Source organism: Carassius gibelio, chromosome B15 (assembly GCF_023724105.1).
Source record: "Carassius gibelio isolate Cgi1373 ecotype wild population from Czech Republic chromosome B15, carGib1.2-hapl.c, whole genome shotgun sequence".
Classification (NCBI taxonomy): domain Eukaryota; kingdom Metazoa; phylum Chordata; class Actinopteri; order Cypriniformes; family Cyprinidae; genus Carassius; species Carassius gibelio.
This window is the reverse complement of record NC_068410.1, coordinates 11,600,450-11,618,335: the sequence shown is the minus strand read 5'-3', so window position 1 is coordinate 11,618,335 and position 17,886 is coordinate 11,600,450. Positions and strand designations below refer to the sequence as shown.

The following is a 17,886-nucleotide window of genomic DNA, read 5'->3' as shown; positions in this document are numbered from 1 at the left end:
AAATGCCAACCTCTCCAGCACATGCCTGGGGTATCAATCAGCTAAAGTGTGTGATTTGTGATTAAAGGGCCATTTCCATAGCATCCCAAAGAATGAGAGGGTTACATTCATTAATGGTGACAGCCACTGAGAGCATTTGTTCACCTGCTGACTTTAAGAGACCACAGACGGCTCTGTCCCTTGAGGTGGAAAGAAAAAGTTAATTTCATTGGAAACCAGTTGTCTGCACATTTGTCGCTTTCAAGGACTGATGTTATTTGTGCTCGGTTTAAACTACACAAACAAATTGAATGAGAAAGACAAAAGCGACTGGTGTGTTTTAGTTCATACCAGCATAAAAGTGATCAGATAGTTTCATTAGCTTTGGATTTGGATACATATTAAAGAACAGGAATAGCCCATTTAGATCACTGCAACTCTTGACAGAGTGATTTAGTGTGAAATCTGCTTCCTCTGATGTTGTGTGTGTGAATTGATAGAGCTGTACTCACCTTTCTGGCTAGTCCGAGAAAAGGTCACAACTTCAAATGTCTTCACAGTACTGACAGAGCTAAAGTTTACACAGATATATCAAGCAGGATTTATAATGATTTATTGAAGAATGAGTATACAGCTCGGTATAGGCCCAACAGAAGCACGTCCACGGAAAGAGAGCGACTGGACCAAATACCACAATAATACATGATCTCAAGAATATATGGACTTTACATGTTTTAAAATACAAATATACTTTTTTCACACACCATCTGAGAATATAGATATCAGACAAATAAATATACATCTTGATAAGGCTGAAAACACGTTCATATATATTGACAATTCAGCGATGATCACACATGAAAGAATTTAAAAGTTTGCCTATAAAATCTCCACAAATTACAGGCTTAGTTTATAACTATCAGAGGATCAAAAGGCCACTAGCACGATCTCGGAATTAAAAATATTTACACTAAATACAAAACAAATCTCCAAACTAACACTCACACGAGACTTGCACACATGTAACAGACATGCGCACACATACAGTAGATACAGACCAAAACACTCATGCCTACCCACTTTCACGCGGTCTCTAGTGTTATATAAAGATTTTAAGTTAAATATACAACAAAATAAAATTAAATAAATGCTTTCGCAGTGCAACTGCAATTTTCAATAGACAGCCTCATACAAAATACCAAAATCAGTAACTACGATAGGAAAATGTGACATTACAAGAACTATTGAGTATGGACACCCTCGTGGTGACAACAGCATTATAGTGGCCTGATGGTGTCTTTTGTAAATTTATATTAATTTATTGTAACACCGAGGTTGTCCTCAAGTATAGTTTAAAATACTAATATAGTACAGTATGTTCTTCAACAAGACCATCGTACCCAGTGAGATGGATTTACATGTAAACAATATCAAGGTGTTGTGTTTGCGCAAGTTGTTGTACCGATAAAACCAATAATGTGACACGAAGACCTCCTGACAACCACAGTCACTTTACAATACAAATATAAAATGGTTATTTATTTGGCCATTCAAGGTGTGCTATAAAAGATTTTTAAATCTGGGGTTTCACTCCAAATATTTGAGCATTCTTAAAAAGATAAATTTACTTGAGAAGCAAAATATAGTAATAAGAGAATGTATATTTATTTTTTACACTAATGGTCCAAAGTTCGGGGTCAGTAAGTTTTTATAATGTTTATGAAAGAAGTCTCTTATGCTCATCATGTATCCATTTATTTGATCAAAAATACAGTACAATTTGTTTTATATTTTAATATATTTTAAAATGTAACTTATGCCTGTTATGGCTGGATTTTAAGAGGGGAATTTTCAGCAGCCATTACCCATTACTTCAGTCTTCAGTGTCATATGATCCTTCAGAAATCATTCTAATACGCTGATTTGCCGCTCAAGAAACATTTCTTATTACTATCAGTGTGGAATACAAATGAACTGATTAACATTTTGTGAAAACCATAATATGTCTTTTTTTTAGGATTAGATGAATAGAAAGTTCAAAAGCACTTTGTTTTATTTAACACAGAAATCATTTGTGTTAGTGAAAATTGCATTCATCAGTTGCATCAGTGTTTCCACTTATTTATTTATTCCCCAGATTTACTGTCTGAAAATAATCTTACGCTTCATGTAAAACATGGTTTAAGGATGTTGAAATATTTGTACTGGAAAAGAGACAAAAATACCAATTAAGAAAATGCTTCACTGCAGAGTGAGCACTGCACATACTCATTCCGCTTCAGTGCCACTTACTGTATTATATATTTACAACACTAGTGAGAGACAATCACAGAAAGAACCACCGATGGTTGTAAATATGCTTCTGCAGTGTACCAGAGCTGCGAGTCTCGGCGTGACCTGGCAGAGGAGTGGGCGGAGTCCAGGAGCAGTGGCCAATGATGTCAGACTCTGTTCTGGCTGAACAGAGACAGGGGCGACAAGAGTTCAGGCCAGGTCGCCACACTTGCACAAAAGGTTAACGTACAGTTTTGCAAGTCCGTCTGGCCACAAGCAGGCCAAAGACAGACGCTCAGAGAGCAGACAAATGCCTGCAATATTAAAACAGAGGGATTATTGCAGGAGTCAGCGCTGCCACCTGTCCAAGCAGTGGGATACTCACCCTCCCTCTTCCTCCGTATTGCTTAGGCGTTAGGAAATTTGATGTTTTCTCTTATCAAATATCCTCTTTGTTCCTGATGGGTGATGCGAGGAAGCCTTCGTACAGGGCTAAATAAATCCAAAAGTTCTCCAAAGCATCACGAACAGATAAAACTGAATTTAGAAACTGAATTTCCTCTTCTCCTGCTGCCGAAAACAAAGCATCGGGTCTCAGAGTTTGTGCGTTGTTGTGTCAGATCCATGCGGATGGCACGTCACTGAGAAGTTTTAATCAGCTCTGGTGGGGTTTGTCTTATTTTATGGTGTAGTATCAGCAGAAGGAGTAAAGATGCTGTGGGGTTGAAGGAGGAAAGAGATTGTGAATCGAAGAGCGCTTCACACAGCAGTCACGCTTCAATGAGCGCCTATATAAATACCTATTTCATTATGAAAATCATCAGAGAAAATTACAAATGGTTTCCCCAAGGAGACACACACAGGCCGCGGCCGGCATCTATCTCATCAGGCAAACATTATTTGGCAAAATGGAAGAGCGCTTGAGTCGGGGCATGTCTGGGCACTCTTATTTGCGGATCACCGGGCCCAGCAGAGGAGCCTCTCAGTTGCACATTTGCATTCAGATTTGCACGGCGTGATGGGAGATGAGGCGGTGGGAGGCCCAAGTTCTATCAATAATTTTTCAGCCTTTTCTACAGTCCTGATTATGAATGAACCAGAGCTAGAGGAGGTGTAGCCTCTAATTTAATGGCAAGGTTCGGAAGGATGTCGAGCCACTGGTCCCTAATCACTTTTTCTCCATTTGCTGGTATAAAGCTGCTAAATCATCAAGGAGGGTTGCAAACAGATATTGTGGGGGTTGAGGTCTTGCTAGGTTCTGAATACAAATTTAGGGTTACAAATTCAGCGATGCTGAGATTGAATTTAGGAATATTTTACAGCACAATGGTACCGCGGTGAGAATATTAGATGTGCGCTCATTTGAAATTTTAATTTAACTAAAATTTAAAACATGGTCATGCCCTATCCACACACAAAATCTGTTTGTTATGCATTAGAGACAAAACAAAAAAGCCTAAGGGGCTGTTCAACACGGTATTACAGGTATTTGGATAGAGCATGTTTACATAAAAAAAAATTAAAAAGCATGCAAAATGTGATTTGTTCAAACAGGCTTAAAACTAAAGCTTACCTGGGCTCTGTCCACCGAGAGATCATAACCATCTGTCCTTTTTCCATCCCTCCTGTGTTTCTCTTGGGTCAGGGAGTGGTGTCGCCACGGTGCATGGACCCCCGAGCCCACATGGCATGGCCTGGACCCCCTCCACCCCCGTGGTCCTTGTCTGACTCAGGCTGGCTCTGAGCTCTCTCTGGTTTAGGGTTGGGTGTCATGGGTGGCTCAGGCTGCTGCACTGACATGGTGCGGCGAAGGTGTGTCCGCTTACACAGGAAGTCTGGTTTGGCTGACAGACCAAATGAGCCCTTTCGAAGAACCATTCGCACAGAGCTCTTCTTGGGCCGGGCTCTGTGACTGAATTGCAGGGAGGAGAGATGTACTGCATAGCCCTCGCTCAGGAACTGTGGTAGATCAGAAGACATAAAAAAAGATTTTAGAGAAAACTAGATTAATTGTGACCAGTTATGGTGGAAATGGAATGAAAGACAAGGAACAATCAAAGTTAACCTGGCACTGATTCTGGTACTTCTTAGAGGGCCGTCCTACTATATATATCTGGTGGGGGTTGAGGCCCAGCATGTTGTAGACGGAAATGTCCTTCATGGAGCCGTAGGCACAGTTGATTTTAATGTGACACTGCCAACATAAGAAAAGGGCAAAGTGTGATTAGATGCCCTGAGGATTCACTACAAAAACACCTCAGTTCCTGTGTGACTACTCATGCGAGAGACAGAGGAAGCAAGCCTGAGAGAGATTGACCAAGAGGAGCAGAAATAAAGGAATAAAGAAAAATGATTCTTACTCTTCATTCCTACTATGTGGTATATTTTCATGTCTCCATCAAATACAGTTTTTGAAATGTACACTTTGCCATTCAAAAGTTTGCGGTCAGTCAGTTTATGTTTTTAAAGGGAGACTCTTATGCTTACCAGAGCTGCATTTTTTTGTTGTTGTTGATAAAAATACAGTAAAAACAATAATATCATGAAATATTATTACAATTTGAAATAACTATTTTCTATTAGAGTGTATTTTAAAATCTAATTTATTCCTGTAAAGGCAAAGCTGAATTAATCCAGTTTTCAGGATCACAGAAATCATTCTAATATGCGGATTTGGTGCTCAAGAAATATTACTTTTTGCTATCAAAAAAAAAAAAAAAAGGTGCAGTGTTTAATATTTTTGTGAAAACAGTGAAATATTTCTTACATTTCTTTTTTCCATCATGTTACAAATTCTTACGAAATCTAACAAAAGCCAGATCCTTAATGATGTCACCCTCAAGCAAGTGACATCATTTTTGGTGGGAAACCAACAGCAAAAGCACCAGCAAGTATTTGCAATGGATTTGAAGAAATCTTTGATGTTTTGTGGTATTTGTTTATCTTACTCTTGTTCTTGATCAGATTTCAAAACCTATATAAATGTCTGAACATTTGAAAGATGGTTAATTAAACAAATGGATATTGTAGGCCAAATCTTAATCCCTCGTTGAGCATTGCTTGAATACAGCTTTTTATTTCCATCCTGATAGCATCCTGTTTGTTTTAAAATGTGCACATAAGAAGCTATGACTCATACAGTGCCCGAGCTTAACCAGAGCATATTTCTGAAAGTCTAGTGAACCCTTTTATAGAAACACTTCCCGAAACTTCAACACAGGCATATTCATATTTTACAGTTACAGAGTTCAAAAGGTACTTCAGAACCACATATACCAAATATGTGGACATGGTAGCAAAAGACTAACCTCTTGCACCAAGTTCCTGAGGAAGATGGTTTTCTGGCGAAGAGGGTCATGCACCAAACCCTCCGAGAAGAAGATCATCCCTTGAGGGAAGTTGTGTTGAGACAACCAGGACACAACCCTCTGCTTCTGCATGTCTGGACGGCCAGTGATGTAAATGATCAGGTAGCCCAGATCCTGCCAGTGTCTGCATGCAAAATACAATCATTTATCCTCGGAGCAATCCCATAATGCTTGGTGAAAAACAGTTGGGGACCGATTCCTGGATAGTCATGACGCCTGTTCGTCTAGTAACAGATTGCATTTGACAAAGCAGTAAATTTGCCCAAGGACAGTCTGGGAAACAACCCAAGATTGTCCATTTGTAAATCCCAAACCCCATCTGATATCTGGTATCAGCACTTTGCTATCTCTCTATTAAATGAAATCCAATTGTGCCTCACCGGCAGGCCGGTTCTTTTCAATATGGCCGTAGCATGAAATGAAAGCATCGATTCTCTCTCACACGCATTTACACGAAAAGCCACCCTGTGAATTTGTTACCTGACCACATCCACAGCTCCGGGCCGTACTTTAGGGTCGCTGCCCATAATAGAGACGCTAGCGGCAAATGAACCGTCAATGCTGAAGACGACACACTCCATCCCCCGCGGCAAGACCGTCAGGAAAGCCTCCGCGCTTGTCTGGTCACCCCTGTGAGGAAAGAGTGACATGAACAAAGATCCAGCTCTTGATAAAGCTCAAGATGCGGCATGCAGCCCGAGATCAATTTAACAGTGAGGAGTCGTTCTCCTTCAGCCCTCAGGGTGAGAGTTTTATGAGTGCCAATTGAACGCTTGCAAATTATCCCCGCTGAGACAACCTTGAGAGCATGGCCATTTTGGATACATTACAAGTAATCCTCAGGGTCCCAATGACTTACTTGACAACCATTTTGATGGGGTAGACCCCCACGGCCAGCTTTTTGCTTTTGGGGATGGTGTAGGTCACTCTGCCACTGCTGTTGGTCACCTCGGTGTCTAAGTGCTCCCAGCGACCCGACTGCGGCTTGGTCATCACGTACACATCGACCTGAGAGACAAAACGACAAAGAAACAGACAGTGGGAGGAAGCGAGTGAGATGGAGAGAGATTATTGAGGCACACTATTGTTGTCAAAAAAAACAAAATGTCAGTAGACAGCTTAAGCACTGTTTTGCTATTTATTGCACTCCTTTATTTGACGCATTAAATATTAATAAACAAACTGAACAAAAGTGACAGTAGAGATATTTACAATGCCACTCTCTCACCTTTTCCCCAGTCAGGGTCACCATATCCAGCGGACCGTACATGAAGCGACCAACCAGGGTCTGGTGGCCGTCCTCGGTTGCGATGACATCATTGACTCTGTGGTTGGCGGTGACATTCTGTAGACAGAAAAAGCCGCAAAAGAGTCTGTTATGACAAATAAATAAAGCAAATGATAAGCGTAAATGACACTGATAATACTGCCATGCAGCATTTCTGACAGATGGAAAAAGTGAAAGGGGCAGTTTAATAAGTATGCAGTACAAAGTACTTCCAAAAGAGGGTGTCACGCTCTAATCCTTCCCTTCTTCAATAAAATTTCATTTCAGTGATAAAGCTGTTCTACACAGAGCTCCGTGAAGATAAATCCTACAGCCCCTGCTGAGGCAGCTGTGCTTAAATGGGAAATTAAAGCAAGCAAAACACAGAGATATGCAAATCCTGAAAATAACTGGCCACAGTCACCTTCACGCCAGCAGAGGAAGCAGAGAGGAGAGGCACAGAGAGGAAGCTTTTACTCTGCTGCTTTATAGAGCAAAGGCAAGGCTTTGAGACAGCGTCTGAATTCACAAAAGCTTCTTCCAATAAGCCTGACTTAAAACATCCCTCTCACATACCAGCTACTATAATTATGAAATCCAACAGGATATTGAGGCTTAAATGAACTGGGGCCTTAAAAACTGTAAACAGTACTAGATTTTCACATTTCTGAACTAAGTTTGAGTGGTGCGTGCCCACGGCTTTATGTGCTACTGCTAAAGCTTTGTGAGTGGTTGTTAGCATGTTGCCATGTGGTTGCTAGATGGTTATTTATAGGACTGTATGATTTGGGGAAAAAAAATCGAATTGTAATTAGTGCTACCAAAATATGCACTTTTTTTTTTTACGCAATTAACGCAGAGGCGGAGCTAGGGTTGGCCACCCCACTCACAACTGCTGCTTCTGTATATCTTTTCTTGACAAGAATTGTGTTTATTTTTGCCATTTTTTTGGACAGATCAAAGCTGAAAGGAAGCGAGGTGGGAGAGCGAGAGGGGGAGTGGGGCGGCACACTCCCCACAAGGCTATCAACGCCGAGAGCATTGTGTTTATTTAGACTGAGAACGTCTTTACAACCACATCAAATTGGAAACTTTTCAGATACGCACTCCAGTTAGACTCGAACCAGTCAAATGAGTGTGGTAAATGTCCAAATGATGACAGAACTTCAGCAGAACAACAGCGATCAGATGAGACGTTGTGAGGCCGTTTTATTATACATCAGAAAAAAACCTAAGCATGAGAAATAGTCAAAGCAATGTTAGAATTAGCAAGCCCCCCCCCAAAAAAAATCTCACCTGAACTTTGAGTGTCATGTAAATGTTAAAACTCACGTTAGTGTGCACGTCACTTAAAATAACTCCTTGCCATGGTTACTATTGAATGAGAATCTAAGTACTGTGACTGTTAATATTATGCTATCACGTTGGTATGGCATGAGCCCACATAGAGAGCTGTACAGCCCTGTAAATCATTAGCCCACAAAAGCTAATGAGACTGATTGCACTGATTTGTCATTTAATGAAGCGGTTAAACATTTCCCAGCTTGCAGCCATTTGCATATTGATTAAGTCAGTCAATAATTCATCTTGGCATGAGCCCATACATGTTTGCCATATGATGGGCTTCCAAACCAACACGCATCAAATACACACAAACAGCCAACAAGCAACACTCCACCAAATGTTCTGGTTACACACCTGAGTGGGTCTTCAGACACAAGGCTAATCCGACAAAGGAGCATGTTGTTGTTGTGTAGGAAAGGATGTATGCTTGTGAATTGGATCCAGATTGGGTGCCTACTTTATGCCTTGCAGCTCGCTTACCGAGCCAGAATGATGCAGCATATACACATAAATAGAAGCATTCAGGATCTCACAAAGGAATCAGCGGAGTCTTTCGAAAACAACATGACTAGATAGAAACACCTTTGACTTGAAAGGCTAGCAAGTGCTCTGATCAAATACTATTGAGGCCATCAGCGCATTCAGAAGGGCTCAGTGGGCGGCAGAAATAACCACGATTTCAGATCAAGGCCTTGAGTGATTAAAAAACCATTCCCTGTGAAAAGAAAAGGTAGCGGTGATAACACAGAAGTGTTTCACTGAGCTATACTTAACCTCAGTGGAGGACTGGGAAGAATTGGTCTTTGTTATGGTTGTTATGGTGGGTTCTTTTGAAAGCGAGTGCTAAAATACCCTGTAAACCTGCATAGGCAGTAGTTTTCAGCAGCACTGTTAGGTAATTGTGTTGATGTGCCTCCGAGCAGTAAATCAAGGCCGGCCGTGATGCTTATTTTCGTAAGGTGCAGATTTCTGCCCACACACACTGAGCTATTGTGCCGCATTTGAGAAACTCAAAGCCCTGGCAGAGGGGGATATTTTTAGTTCTTCTACAATGACTCTGCAGCAGTCCACATTTTCACTGGAGTGATGTGTGTGTGTGTGTGTGTGTCTGTCTGAATCTGTAGACCAGAGCCAGAATTTGGCCAGGGGGGGATGCCATTCAAAAGGGACAAAATTCCTTGGATATTTAAATATCCTAATCGAAACAGCTATTAAAAAAAAAAATCTACAATGACCACAGACAGTATACTTAACAGTCTAACATAGAGATAAGATAATTATTTTAATTACTATTATTATTAGGGATTCAATTTTAAATTGATATTAAAATTCTGGATTATCCAGTGAAACGTCAGACTTCTCTCTGGTGACAAATGCTGGACTTTTCCAACCATTTAGTCAGTTTTAAATCCACACGTTTCTTACAATCGAGCAAAGTACACGGCCTACTTTTATTTATTAATTTTTCTCGATAATCTGTTTTACTCGGATGTATCACAATACAGAAGGAAACATCTACAGCTACTTTTATTAAATTATGAATTTAAGTATTCAACATTGACTGATATATATATATAAAAACTCAGCTGATAACAAATATAGTTCTGATATATCATGCAGTGCTGTTTTATATGTTTAGAAAAACAATAAGCACACATATTAACCACAAAAAAACAAAAAAAAAAAAAACACACATTCCAAGAGGCATATATTAGCTCTTAATAAATATCTGACACTGCTGCAGAGAGATACCTCTATCACACTGACATCTAACTGATGGAGAACATTACTCAGCAAATTTCATGCACAGAGATGTACTCTAAATCACAACAGACACTTATAATGAAGAGCAAGTTGAACTACCTGGCTAAAAACACAAAGCTTACTGATGTTGGAAAGTTTTTCAGTGTGTGTTTGAGTATGTTTTGTTTTGTCAGCTCTGCCATGTTTGTCCTTACCCTAAGCTTGACGTGTGTGCGTCTGCGTAGCCACTTCTCTCTCGAACTTGAAGGTGAGAAGGGGGCGGAGTCAGAGTTGTCCATCTCTTGGGTTTTCACATGGTCACATTGCATCACCTGTCAATCAATCACATAGACATTAGTTACCAATCATTGTTATCATGAGGCTGTGCAACCTCTAAGGGAGAGTAAAGTGGAATTGCGAAGTGTGGAAATGTGTAGTATGTGGTGTTAAATCCAACTATGAATAAGCAGTATTGTCCTATTTTCTTAAGGGATGAATAGTCAAGTTGTAATCATTTTCCATCCAAGCGTAAATAATAAGAAAAGCTATTTCCCCCAAGGATAAACAACACAACATTCTTTAAATGCTGCTACTGCACAGGTCAGATTGAATCAGAATGCAGGTATTAACTCTTCAGATGAAATACAAAATTTGTCATTTTATCTGTTTCCTGCTTTAATGTAACTAGCTACAGTGAGAAATACACCTACAATCAAAAGCAATCTTTATGACGTCGGTAAAAAAAAAACAACTCAGTGGATTCAGGTGTAGATAAAACATCTTTGTTGCTGTAACATTTGAGCTGGAGCAAGAGGATCGTTTTTATTAGTCTTTTGTGTTGCTATTAAGATTTGAGGATTTGTGATAGCTGCACTTGAGGATCTAAATCTTTGAAAAATCATGTCAAACCTTGACTTCGACAAAGGTGTTTACTGCATACTGTCAGTGGAGGCATTAACCGAACTCAAGTGACATTGAATCATAAGACCCAAGTGATCATTTTTCAATTCAAATTGATATTACAGTCACAGCCATAAAACAGAGTCATGTGGATGAAGTGGCTGGACCAATGAGATAATTACCATAATTAAAATGAAAAGTGCAACATAAACACAAAAGGTCATTCAAAATATGAATAAATGCTATAAATAGTAAAATAACATTGTCACATGTCAAAAAATCCTAGTTTTTTCATACTGAACAACCCATATTTATTTCTCTGAATGATTGTACACACTTTGTCAAGGCTTCACCATTTCATGTGACATTTTGAAATGTATAAGTGATATGTAATGACTTAATCATGTCATAAAGGCATCTTCAATGATAGCTTTCCATTTAGTAAGCCCTGAGGAATGCAAAATGAAATAAGGAGAGTGCAAACATATTAAACCAAATACATAAAACATGAAACCCAAAGGAAAAAATTTGCACATAGATAACAACACTATCTGGCGTGTGACACCAAAATCAAACACTGCAGCTGAAACTCTTGTCAGCTCTATTTCTCTCCTTCACGCAGACAGAAACAATTATGAAGGAACTGCATTCAAAAAGATAGATTGGTCTATGATTTGCCTAAATTGACTACTTCCTTTCCACCTGTGCCGAGGCCGCTTCCTAAGGATGAATTTAATAAGAGGTGCCATTTGCATTTGACACTCTAAAGTGAAGGCCGTGTACATCTGCATTGAGAACTACATCTGTGATCTGATCTTCAAAAGTCTCTGTAAGTGAAGGATGTGCCACATTTGTCTCTCAGCCAGAGGTACAGCTGATATGAATAAAAAAGGCATTTAGAATAAAGTAGAGTCCTTTGGCTGAATCGAAATTACCAACACAAAAGACAGAGAGAAAGGGATTCTTTTGATAGAGTACAGACAGAGGTTGTGAGAACAGGCTATCTAAAATCTTTCTGTGGTAAAAGGCAAGGCATGCAGTCTTGTCACGTAGTACTAATTTGATTTCTCTGGCATGGGGAGAGCATAGTCAGGGAGTCTGAAAGTTTTGACCTGAAAGATGCACAATAAAACAAAAAAAAGAAACAATGGCTATGGCAAACTCCTATGAAGTTCAGGATGGCCCTCTACACAGCTCGGGAAGATCTGAGGTGTCACTGTCTCACAGCAAAATGGAAAACAATTTTGAGCTTTGCTCCCAGTGTTCAATAAATGGCTATAAGTGTACCTGTCGCAGAAGTAAGGCGACCACATCAGTGGATTCCCAGTACGAAGCGTGGAACAGATGAGGGAGAGCCACTGTAGGGAATGCTGTCAGGACGTCCGGACAGTACAGAGCATAATCCAACCGCTTAGTACCCCACCAGTTGCTGGAAACTATCACATACACAAAAACAAACTACTGGTATATGGTTTATATAAACTCTAAACAATTGTTTTACAATTGTTTGAAATCAGTAAGATTTCTTTAAAGATTAAAGAATCACAGTAGTGAAAAAGCAGATACCTGGCAACACACATAAGTTTTAATTGAGAGGACACTGTCACCTAATTAACATTCATAAACCAGGGCTTTTTAATGCGTTTCCCCACATTTAAGACCGTTTTTATGTCCATATATAATAGAGAATAATGCTATACATTATGGCACACTGTATCATTACATACATCTCATTAGAGACAGACAGATCTTGTAAGAATAATTCAGTGCCAATAAACCCGCCATGTTTTAGACTAATAACTGCCATTATGTCCTTGCTCTGTAGCTGAGATATGATCTACTTGAAAAGAGTTAAATACACTGCAGCCGGCCTTTTGGCAGCACAGACAGCCGCTAACGCTGCATTGCTTGGCTTGAGAGCAAAAAGCATGTCTAATTATGAGGTTTGTGCAGTACGGAGTCTGACAAAAGATCAAAAAAACTTTAGATAAAGTCAGTAAGAGCGTTTAATATTGTGCCCGGAGCTCGCCCACCCGCTGCCCACTCACTGTTGGTGACGGTGCTGCTCAGCCTGCTCTCCCAGCAGCCCGATAACTGGCTGTCCATGCTGGTCAAACTGGACCTGCGGACCTCGCCGCCCACCCGCCCACCTGCGCTATGCTCCGTCTGTGGAGAGGAGGAGTGCGGAGCACCCACCGGAACCTTGCTACCGGGCAGGAAAACGTCAGGGTAGCTGTGGATCTCATCGACTGCAGGAAAAAAAAAACAGATCAGGGTGGTGAAAGAGAGATATGTAAATTAGTGTTGGATCAATATCAGAATATTGATTTTGGCACAATATCTCCCTCTGGTACCGATAAAAATCAATAACTTAGAACAAGTGAAATGATTACATGAAACTAGGGTTGTCAATAGAATGAGTCGTTTAATACCAATATTTCTTGACCTATTTTTGAGGTTAACACATCCATGGCTTTTAAGTATTTTTAGTATTGGTTTCAATAATTCATTTGGAAAATATCTAGGAAATGCAAACCTCCAATAATACAATCATTCTCTAGATTTTATTTTTCATTTGATCTCAAAAACTTAAATGATAATTATATATGTGAATATTAAAAATATGTGTGTGTGTGTTTGTGTGTATATAACTGTTCATGTGTGTGTGTGTGTGTGTGTGTGTGATATATATATATATATGTGTGTGTGTGTGTGTGTGTGTGTGTGTGTGTGTGTGTGTGTGTGTATTAAAACAGTAATAACTGATATGTGATAATTTTCCTCATTTTATAGATTTCCTTTGACCTCATGAAAAGCTTTTGGATATAAATGAATATGCAATACGTGTTTGTATGTGAGAAAGACAGAAAGAAAGAGAACTGGCATGATTCTAGACAACACCCCACCATGACCCCAGAGGAGTCTGTTTAAATTGAATTGATAAAACCCTCAGCCACTCCACAACCAAAACAACAAAAGCCTCCCTTTCACTCTCAATATAACTCACCACAACGTCAAACTATGTTTGTGCAATGGCCCTAAATGCTTCCTGACAGGGATCAAGCGCTCTCCTTTCCTCCCTCTTTGAGAACACTGAATGACATCCAGGCAGAAATTCTGTAAGTGTCCACCTTGGCTAATCTGTCCTTTTATATGCCTGCTGCCTCGTGCACACATGGCCTGTTATTTCTGACAGGGGTAAATTGAATCTATTTTCATTAGTCCAGCAGCCGGTGCAGAAAACAACCCATTAGGCTGGCCCACATTATAGGCACAACCACATGCACGTGTGAGCCAGAATGTATGTGTGTGTCACATTGGCAGCTGTGAGCCACTGACCACTACAGGTGGTGAAGATCACCCTCCTCTGTCATTCCAGCAATTGGCTTCTCTTATTTGCCACTGCCATGGGCTCGCAAATGGCCAGGGTTTCAATCATGATGACAGTCACTGAAAAGTGGGATACGGGGATGGCTGATGTCTGTGACAGATCATATCAGCATCTTTTCACAAGTATGGCATGGTTTAAATGCTTAGTTGTCACAAATACAGTCATATATCTTAATTATTTTTCAATTCTGAAGTAAGCCATTTTCTATGAATGTGCAAGACTTCTGGTTCATTAGCCACAGCAGGGAAATAACGATAAGAACAACAAAGTGCAGTAGACAGTAAAACTGTTTGCACTACAAACCAGTTCGATCATAATCAAGATAATACATTAAAATAATATGGTAAGATATACCAGTCTGCAATATCATTTTGCCCTTCATGACAACTGTGAGGGGGATGATTTTTTAAACTCATCCGTTTAAATTATATTAAGCCTTAAATTGCTGCATAATTAAGGGCGTGGCCGCTTGAGTGACAGGTGGATTTCTGCTGCTGTCACTATGGTCACTATTAGCTCCACCCACGTCCCATGTCTTTGCTCTCTTTTGTTTATCAATGAGTGACAGACCGCCAAGATGGCGACGACTGGCTCCACCCAGTTTGGGCTTCAAAAAGGCTCTTCAGACCCCTACAGTTGACGTCATGGAAACTACCTCCATGTTTTATACGGTCTATGAGCCAGACCCATAAAATGCACAAATGGCCATGCTCATTCTTAATAATAATAAAAAAAAGGTGAATAGAAAGCTTTAAAACTAAACTTGAATGAATGAATGTCCATCACGCTTCCTAAAACACTGTAGCATCAATTTTTAAACATGGATGTTAAAATTAAATACTAATAATAATAATAATAATAATAATAATACAAATAAAAATCTATATAAAGCAAAATAAACATTACACACACACACACACACACACACACACACACACACACACACACACACACACACACACACACATACACATATATATATATATATATATATATATATATATATATATATATATATATATATAAAGATAGATAGATACATAGATAGATAAACAAACAGATAGCTAGAGAGAAAATAGTAAAAAAAAAAAAAAAAAACAGAAACAAATGAATATATAAAGTTTATGCCAATTAAATAATTAATATTCAGAATATTTAAAAATTTGAAACAATTCTCTATGTTTTTGTAATAATAATTATGCCCAGTTTGTCATTCATGAACTGACACATTTTACCCCACCCTCCCAAACAGGGGATCAGGCAAGTTATAATGATTGGTATGACCCTTGTAATAGGGGTCTGAAAAAGGGTAAATTAATAGCTTGGAGATGAGCAGGGTGGAGGGCTGGTGGACAGAGAGCATGATACCGAAGCTAGGTGTGAATTCTAAGCAAGGGAAGCCCTATCAGTGCTGGTCATCAGAACAAGCCTCTGCGAATTTATTGCTTTCCAGTCATGCTGACATCTCTGAGAGCTTGGCTAAAGCGTGTTCTGAATCTGCTTATGCCCGCTCCAACTGTAGCAGCAAGCTGCAAAATGCTCCAGAGAGCCAAACTCTCCTATCTGGGTACAGTTTTGCAGAGTTAGCCCCCACGGTCTCTCAGCTTGACCTTTTCCGAGGAGTTTTTGCTGGGCACAGGACGCTGCTTAATTTCTCATGTCACTAAAGGCCCTGGAGCCAGGTACAGAATACAAATTCACAGGAGCTCTTTCTTCAGAAAGCGTGGTCTGGAATCCAACAGCGCCATTACACTAAACCCGGATGAACACAGGAAAGACGACTGCTCTTTATGCAGACATGAGGAACAGGCTGGGAGACTGATCACACTTTCCATACAGAGTTCATTAGTGTTACCAAAGCCATCTATTAACGTGAGCAATGGGCTTTTTACAACAATCCCACTCATTCTTACCAAGACGAAGCATGCATACAAATGGTAGCAAACATTCTGGTGTGATCATGACACTGACAAAAACATTTGAGTGAGAGATTAGTTTGACAAATGAACAAACACTTGACTTGTGTACAGCTAGAAAGCACAGATGCAATGAAAATACATCAAGGAGGATAACTGAAAACATACAATCAAACAGCCACTTCCTAAGTCCATGAATCACCCATTCAATAATACTTAAGAAGTGATACTTGAGCAACAGAGAGAGTGGTGTGTGTATTTATATTTACATGATAAATATACACAGTATGCACACATATATCATGTAAACAAAAACGTTTATTTTAGATGCTATTAATCATTATTACGGCAATACTTTATTTCAAATGGTACGTAGACATGCTTTTACATCTTTTTTCATCACAAAAGATTTTAGTGATTGCGAATTAATCAGTGGCAAAATAAATAGATATACACTTAATGAACTAAAGAGCATATTCAATGCCCCATGTGCTGTACACAGAACAGTCAGAGCAAGACCGTGCTTTCAATAAACTTTACATACTGAGTGTATGTGCAATATTTGAAACACTTTAGAAGCAAGTTTTAGTCTGGAGACATGACTAGAGGTAAGAGACGTAGCGGCATTCAACTTTAAGAACAAAAAAGGACAACGCTCTGAAACACAAAAGGCTAGATCAACTGAGCAAAAGGTCTTGCTCAAAATACTAGCTTAGCATGACTTATAAAACGACTGGGCAACTCTGAGAAGATTGAAGACTAAGGCACAGCATTTACAACTACGCTGTAGAATAACACGAGGGACCTTTGAGACGAGGGCGAGGTGGTATATGAGCTCTGGGCATGAGGGGCTGAAGGCAATGCGGAGATGAAAGAAAAACAGAGTTCAGTGGAAAGAATCAGGCTGCTCTTCAGCGTAATGAGAAAGGGAACTCTATGATGTCGCTACACATATGGATTTGGGATCGCGGTCCCCAGTTTCCAGCTACTTGAAATGAATGGCTCCGGATTTCCAGTCATCTGCCAAATGAAATGAATCAATCCAAGTGCACAGGAACAGCATAAACACGAAAACAGATGGATATCAGATACATTTCTCACATTAAAGGCCCGCTGAGTAAATCAGTAATGATTCATAATGGAAGAACCCTACACATGGGAGGCTGCTCCAGAGATACTCCATTAGGATGGCAATTATTAAGTACTGCATTAAAAACAGAGCATGTGTGTGCGGTGTGTGTGCGCATGCATTAAATTAGTCACATCCACGCCTCGGTATCTAACAAATATTGTGACATTCTTCGCCTATGATCAGCAGAGTGAGACTTGATATAATTAAAAGTCAGTTTCAGATTTCCTGTGAGACACAGACTGTTTCCTCTCAATGGCTGATGCCTGTCTCTGTTGCATTGTGTTGATAAGGGTTGTAAAGGTTTCACAGTTAATACTTTATGTATTAGCTTTCCTGTCAAATGATCTTAAAAACAGCTCATTTACACATCATATTTAAAGTGTTCCTTGAGATTATCATTCTTAAGCATGTTCAAATGTATTAACTAATCATTATTTCAGTTCGTTTTTGAATAAATTTTCATCTTCTAATCTTCTAAAAAGTCTGTTAGATGAAATGACATTGAAAAATATTTTGTGTGTGTGTTTGTGTACTAGATGGAAACTTGAATACAAGCACTTACCGACTGAAAT

General features: G+C 39.6%; 1 protein-coding gene across 1 annotated transcript in view; it reads right to left on the bottom strand.

Annotated features, from left to right (window-relative positions):
* Positions 1-575: 575 nt before the first annotated feature.
* pitpnm3 (PITPNM family member 3) overlaps positions 576-17,886 on the bottom strand; it is a 72,889-nt gene continuing 55,578 nt past the window's right edge. Inside the window, exons 11-20 of the mRNA XM_052576392.1 lie at positions 12,924-13,124; positions 12,163-12,311; positions 10,191-10,307; positions 6,850-6,966; positions 6,481-6,629; positions 6,102-6,251; positions 5,562-5,745; positions 4,319-4,447; positions 3,827-4,212; positions 576-2,968 (exon numbers count right to left, since the gene is read on the bottom strand). Of these exons, the coding sequence (XP_052432352.1) occupies positions 3,895-4,212; positions 4,319-4,447; positions 5,562-5,745; positions 6,102-6,251; positions 6,481-6,629; positions 6,850-6,966; positions 10,191-10,307; positions 12,163-12,311; positions 12,924-13,124 (1,514 nt within the window). The 3' untranslated portion in view covers positions 576-2,968; positions 3,827-3,894. The remainder of the gene's footprint in view (positions 2,969-3,826; positions 4,213-4,318; positions 4,448-5,561; positions 5,746-6,101; positions 6,252-6,480; positions 6,630-6,849; positions 6,967-10,190; positions 10,308-12,162; positions 12,312-12,923; positions 13,125-17,886) is intronic.